Source organism: Mizuhopecten yessoensis, unplaced genomic scaffold (genome assembly GCF_002113885.1).
Source record: "Mizuhopecten yessoensis strain PY_sf001 unplaced genomic scaffold, ASM211388v2 scaffold125, whole genome shotgun sequence".
Classification (NCBI taxonomy): Eukaryota; Metazoa; Mollusca; class Bivalvia; order Pectinida; family Pectinidae; genus Mizuhopecten; species Mizuhopecten yessoensis.
The window spans coordinates 55,623-62,904 of NW_018403390.1; the positions used below are offsets into that span (position 1 = coordinate 55,623).

General features: G+C 36.7%; 1 protein-coding gene across 1 annotated transcript in view; it reads right to left on the reverse strand.

Annotated features, from left to right (window-relative positions):
• Positions 1 to 1,206: 1,206 nt before the first annotated feature.
• Positions 1,207 to 7,282, reverse strand: part of LOC110455356 — a 29,800-nt gene continuing 23,724 nt past the window's right edge. The window contains exons 6-8 of the mRNA XM_021505481.1: positions 5,310 to 6,850; positions 4,010 to 4,143; positions 1,207 to 2,031 (exon numbers count right to left, since the gene is read on the reverse strand). Coding sequence (XP_021361156.1) covers positions 2,013 to 2,031; positions 4,010 to 4,143; positions 5,310 to 6,850 — 1,694 coding nt within the window. The 3' untranslated portion in view covers positions 1,207 to 2,012. The remainder of the gene's footprint in view (positions 2,032 to 4,009; positions 4,144 to 5,309; positions 6,851 to 7,282) is intronic.

Here is a 7,282-nt window from a genome sequence, read left to right on the forward strand (position 1 = left end):
TCCTTTGAAGATTATAGTGGAGTGACACCAAACTACAGAGCCAGTAAATTTTACCATTATGCTGCATGGTGATTCATTTGATGTATATCAGAGTATCAACCTAGTCTACTTGTATCATACACAGGGTGGTCCATACAACCTAGTCTACTTGTATCATACACAGGGTGGTCCATACGACCTAGTCTACTTGTATCATACACAGGGTGGTCTATACAACCTAGTCTACTTGTATCATACACAGGGTGGGCCATACAACCTAGTCTACTTGTATCATACACAGGGTGGGCCATACAACCTAGTCTACTTGTATCATACACAGGGTGGTGCATACAACCTAGTCTACTTGTATCATACACAGGGTGGTGCATACAACCTAGTCTACTTGTATCATACACAGGGTGGTCCATACAAGGCTATCAATTTTGTCATGACATTTTGAAGACAGTAGAGAAGATAGGTTTATTTAGAGTGGAACACTTGGATACCAAAGATAGATACTGCTCTACTCTTCTACATCAAGTTTTATACAGAAACAGCAGGTTTGGGTCCTGGACAGTTACAGTGAATATATTTTAAGGTAAAACAATAATATAAATAATACACTGTTACAAAACACTGCTAAAGATATCCCAGTGATATTTTTGGTTGTACAGAAAAAACAGTTAAATCTGTTGATAGGATTGTGTGTGCCTATCCTTGACAACATTAAAATGACCCAGGCTTTCACTGATCAGGGAATAGTAACCATGGTTATAATGAAATTATCTCAATTTCAAATTTGATCAGAAAAAAAATAACAAATTACATGGAAAACCCCTAGTTTCTCAAACATTTGTTACATCAAATAAAAATGTTACAATACTGAAACACTTTCCTTATAGGGAATTTTTAGGGGAGGAAAAAGTCATCGCTAAGATTTAGGAAGAAACAAAAGTCTAGTAAAAATTTCAATGTGAAAAATAGACAAATGTCATTAGAATCGAACGTTTTATACATCTTGAAGTACTGTTTGATGAATTCTACACTAACATAAAAACAGTACAAAATACAGAAATCAACATAGTTATTGTTTTTATAAATTTGAAATTGAAGTATCACTACAATTAACTTAAACCTAGCATTATTGGAAAAACTTCTGGGAATTTGAGAGCAGTGGGTCATATTTCAGCAATGTTTAGTCAATATCAAAATTAAGAGGGTCCATTCCATGTAAAATGAAAAGAAACTTGGAACATGGAGGGGTCAGTTTCAGTTTTGAGGGGTCAATGACCACATAGCCCCCCCTGCTAATTAAGTAAAGGAAATCACAGTTGGTTGTGAAGTATCAAAAGTCAAATGTCCTCTGATCAGCATCAAATGTCCTCTGATCAGTATCAAATGTCCTCTGATCAGTATCAAATGTCCTCTGATAGCATCAAATGTCCTCTGATCAGTATCAAATGTCCTCTGATCAGTATCAAATGTCCTCTTATAGCATCAAATGTCCTCTGATAGCATCAAATGTCCTCTGATAGCATCAAATGTCCTCTGATCAGCATCAAATGTCCTCTGATCAGTAGCATATTAAACTCTATGTCATTTAGGATATGACTGATGCTAATTGGCTAACTATATTTGCATGCAGGATCTTCAAAGGTGAGATGTTGCTTATAAAAATATATAATGGCAAAGATCATTGCACAATCTTCAACATCGGTTGTTGTTAGGGCAAAAATCTGCACAGAATCTTCAAGTGCGGCCGTCAACATATCAAAGTTCATTAAAAAAAATTAAGATGACTATTTCGGTGGCAAAACTCTGTTCAACAAAGAATTTTCAAAGGTGGTTCACAATGAAAAAGTTCTGTGCAGACTCATACAGGGCGACCTGCTATGGCAGTTCAGGGATCGCTGTTTCTATGGCTGAACTCAGTCCAATCTTCAAAGGTGGGTTGACAACTGATTTGTCAAAGTTCAGTGTAACATCTTGAGTGATCCCACCCCACAAACATTCCCTTGTCTCTATAGTGATCTCTAGATAACCAAACTGGACCTGGAACATAAAAATCAGTTACATGTATCATCAAGTTACATGTATCATCAAGTTACATGTATCATCAAGTTGAAAGATAATATGTCTGCAAACTCACATGTTTAATACACTCCAGCACTTATTGTAATTAGTGATTAGCAAGAGTGTAAATGTTGTCAATTGCATATTATTTAAGTAAAAACAAATTAACTATTATATCATTATAAAATTAGCCTAATAAGCTTTTATTTATTATTACAGTAATTCATTCATGCACTGCCTCAACCACTGGTACTTGAGACTAAAGACATTTTGACTATCAGTTGTTTTTAAGTTTAGAAATTTGTTAACAGTATTTCAGGTTTTCTATACATTTGTATTTTGTAACAAACTGTTCACACAATAATTGCCTTTCTTTATAATACTGCTTCATCACTATATGCAGCTTTGATATAGACAGGAGAAATACACCTCCTCATAAATACATCTTTGTACAGCAGGTAGGAAAAGTATACCTCTAGCAATGGCTAAACTAATTTGATAGCTAAGGATGATAAATAGATGTTAGAATATTGAGTGAAAGGTTACTATATTGATAACTAACAGGAAACAGGCATTTTGTTCAGCTCAAATTATTCATGAGATGAAAAATAAGATTTTTTAAGCTAAAAAAAAATCTTGAATGAAGAGGGAATTTGAAATAAAATATGACTTCAAAAACCTTAAATAGTATATATTTTGTTCTTTTTAATATGAAAAACAAATATTTCTCCAATTAACTAGAAAACTTCTGCAAGATATGAATGCCCCTTTGGTTCTATGTTTGACCTATAAATAGCAACAGTGACATTTGTGTTGATCTTGGGACCCTTAAATATGAACTCATCTGAGGAATTCTCGTGCATGATCTTTGTATAAACTTTGTTTGAGTCACCACAATGAATCTCAATAGGACAACATGGGTACACTGTAACATAGTACGCATCTGCCAACCCCCACCCCCAATAAAACAGTGATGGTGATGGTGGTGAGTAGACTGTTTCTGTTGAATCTTCCTGTATGATATGAATGTTGAATTTGAGCAGTGAATGAAGCAGATCAAGCCAAAATGTGCATGTTGTGAATATTGTTGTGTGTGTAGGTACCATGGAACCTTATCAGTCCTAATATCAGGACAACACGTTTAGGATATTACCTATGTCAATTTCAAGAAAAAAGAAATCTCTAACTTAGCATTATAACTTTCTGACTAACATTTCACTGTACATGCAAGCAAAGTGTGTGAAGAAAGCTCCTGTTTATTGGACTTCTGTAATAGTTACCTGTCATTTACAGATTATTGCTGTTTAAAAGGAAGGGGAGATTCTGATAAGTCACATGACATTGTGTATTTTAATATAGGTATGGTACAATGTATCAGTATACAATTATGTAGTAAGGCCAAATTGGCTCATGTGACCATTTATTTTTACCTTATAAGGAAATGACCATTTATGTATTACAACGCCGTGAGACTCAGCACTGCCTATCAATAAACTGTGTCCATCCTCAATCCTGATGTGTTTCATTGAATACACAGGGACACAGTTGAAGATGTTCCCTCTTATGCCTGACAGTGCATTAATGTATATCATAAAGAATTGTTTACCTTTAAATTTATAAATTAAGCAACATATCTGAGGAAAATCTCAAATGTTATTACAAAGGAAATGTTTACATCAGGCCCGTCATATTCAGCTTCAGCAGGGAATCGTAATCTATATTAAAATGAAATTTTTCAAAAGATGTCTTTATAATAAAGATCATGCAGTAAATGATACTTGAAATTACAAATCACAGAACAGTACTTTAAAATTGAAGCTCAATCAATCCCGGAAATGGGTTTGAAGGTAGTGAAGCTCAAACACAAGAGCTGTATACATCCTGGTTAGTGAATGACACACTCCTCTGTGTACATCCTGGTTAGAGAATGACACACTCCTCTGACCATCATGTTTACCTGTGAAATTCTCCATGGTTGATATCGCTGTGTCGTACGATGACTGTGGAGTGCCACACGACCATCGGTCCCAGGTGGAGGTTACTCCCCCTGGACTCTTTTCCTCCGAACAACAGGAAGTAGGGAGTGTCAATCTGCAATCAAAAGTTGAAAATCAGCGACAGAAACATACGTAATAATATACAGCATTTGATATAGCACCCTATCTAGCTCTAAAGCGCTTTACAGTACAAAGATATACAACTAATACAATCAGCATATACATTAATCAATACAATTTTGAGGAATTCGCAGGAGCTTCCTTATCATGCACTAACTACTAGTCCTATGCCACCTGGCTAATATCTCCCCATGTGTCAATACAATATTGAGGAATTTGCAGGAGCTTCCTTATCATGCACTAACTACTAGTCCTATGCCACCTGGCTAATATCTCCCCATGTGTTTATGCCTGCCTGTGGCTGGAGATGTAATGTGTTCTGTTTGTAGTGGGACCGTGCTTCCAACAGCATCATTTATAGTGCCACCTCACTTGAATGCTACGTACAGCACAGATACCGCAACATCCACCGCAGACCAATTTATACTCCACCTTGGTTGTTGGAGTTGTGTGGGCAGGAGAAAAAGACTTTCTCTGAATATCCATGTGTACGACGATTTCGGGGATCGAACCCCGGCCTCTTGTGTGGACTGCCCGAGTGTTAACCACTCAACCAATCCGCCCATATGTACAGAAGATTTAGGTTCTGATTCAAACTACCATCAACATTTCTTTATCAAATTTCTTTGGAAACAGAGTACGTAATATACTCTATAACATGAAACATTCGGGTATACTTTCTTTCATGGTATGAAGCTATTTAATTTCATGGAACAAGCTTTCGTGGAAACCCCATATAAACACACAGTGGTCATGTATGTCAATTTCATTCATTGTATCTATTTTCGTTGTTCCATAGCAGCCTCGAAAACCACGAATGTTTATACACAACGAACATTTCATGTTATACAGTATCTGAATTACAAAGTTCAACTGTATATTCTAGATCACAATCTATGTTAGGTGTAACAAGAACCACAAAACTATTTCATTTACCCATTTTTCTTTCAACAATCTTTCTCTTTTGACAAAAAAGCAAATTACACATGTACAAAATAAATTTCAAACCTTAATCAAAAGCCATAATGACCACATTGGGTTCCAGGATCAGAATGATGAAATTTATGAAATACATCCAAAATTGTGACATGATACAGTGATGTTTGTTATACTACTGGCCCTAGTTATAATACAACTCACCTCTTGTTTGACATAAGACTCCGGACCTTGGCCACTATCACGTGACTGACAATGGTCCATAGATTTACTGACTGGCATTGATGCCTGGTCTCTCCGGTGACCTTCCCGGCTGTTTGTGTTACGTAACGGAGGTAGTGTTTTGTGATCATTTTCTTCCCAACAATGCATACTGTTTTTCCTTGGCGGAATTACATGTAAGCTACTTGATATCTGTTTGGACGAACCAAAGTTCACGTTTATCAGTGCCGTTTCACCGAGATTTGACATTGACGACGACTTTGATTCTATTGCTCCTGAGGTATCACCAATAACAGTTTGGCCACAATACAAAGTAGGTTTCATTTCTATAGAATTCAAGTTTGACAAACTACCACCATTTTGTTTGCTGTTCATAGTTTGGCCTCGGAATGGATTCCTTGATGTTTGTGTAGCACTTCTATCTACAAAATAGTGATTCTCAACAAACTCTAAATCCTCTACCACAAGTTCTTGAGAAGATGCTAGTTTGTTGAATGCACCTAATTCCTTTAACTCTATGGCTTTTCCATGATTCTTGTGTTGCTTTTTCTTATATCGTTTTGAAGGAGAATTCTTCACTTGTCCAGGTATGACATTTTCTTTTAACTCATGCTTTGATGCACTTTCACTCAATGCATTTTCTAGAGAATTTTGATTTTCCTGGAAACAACACATTTCAGACATATCTGTACCACACTCCTCCACTGCATACTTTGCACCTTGTCCAGGAGTCTTTCTACCTGTGAAGTCTGGACTTTGATTTTCCTGGAAATTATGAAATTTCAAAATCTCTGTTACATTTGATACTTCCTCTAAACTACGTTCTCTTTCTAGGGCAGGGTTATCTACCCCTTTCCCCTGACTTCCTGTTGAGGTTACACTAATAGAAGATAACTGACGATTGTACAATAGGGGCGAGGTGTCCTCTGTTCCTTTGTATCGCGGTGTTGTCTCTTTCACTGCATACTTTGCACCTTGTCTAGGAGTCTTTCTACCTGTGAAGTCTGGACTTTGATTTTCCTGGAAATTATGAAATTTCAAAATCTCTGTTACATTTGATACTTCCTCTAAACTACGTTCTCTTTCTAGGGCAGGGTTATCTACCCCTTTCCCCTGACTTCCTGTTGAGGTTACACTATTACAAGATAATTGACGATTGCACACTAGGGGCGAGGTATCATCTTTTTGTTTGTCTCGTGGTGTTGTCATCAGAATTGGCAGCCTCAGATCTTGCGAACCTGGACTCAAGGAGCGTGAGGTGAGTTGAGCAGGCACAAACTTCTTGTTGTCAGAGTTTCTATTTAAATCTGGACGGACTTGGTTTCGAGCAGAAGAATAGGCCGGACTACTTTTTGGACGTCTAAGTTTGCTTCCTTCCTTTTTGTTCTTTAAGTAAGGCACAGAGCTGGTTCGGATGGAGTTATCTGTCTTGAGGGTCAAGGCAGTGATTGGTACAACACAGTGCCAGACACGAGCAGGAGGGACAGACCCGTGTACATTGACACATGTCCAACGAAAGGAACCTAAATAGAGACAGAATCATAATAAAATATTCTGAATCCCTAAATAAAAGGTAACTTAGATCAGCATTTATCAAATAAAGAAACAAGAGGCCCATGGGCCTTAACGGTCACCTGATATATTTATACAGAGAGTTAATTTTGTTTTTAACATGAACAGAAATATTATTCAAAGTGACAAAAAACAATAAAACCACCTTAGTCAATATCTAGCATACAGATTTCAGACTAAAAAGTATTTGAAACTAGCACCTCTGATTCTAAACAAGGAAAATGAAGAAATTTTAGCACACTGACTCCTTTGAGCCCCACCCTACAGCCCTTGGGGGTAGGGCTGGCTCAAAATTTTCAAAGTATCAAACTGTCAACTCAAGGTTATAATTCCAATCAAGTTATTAACATGTAATATTCAAAGTATCATTTGCCATTATAAAC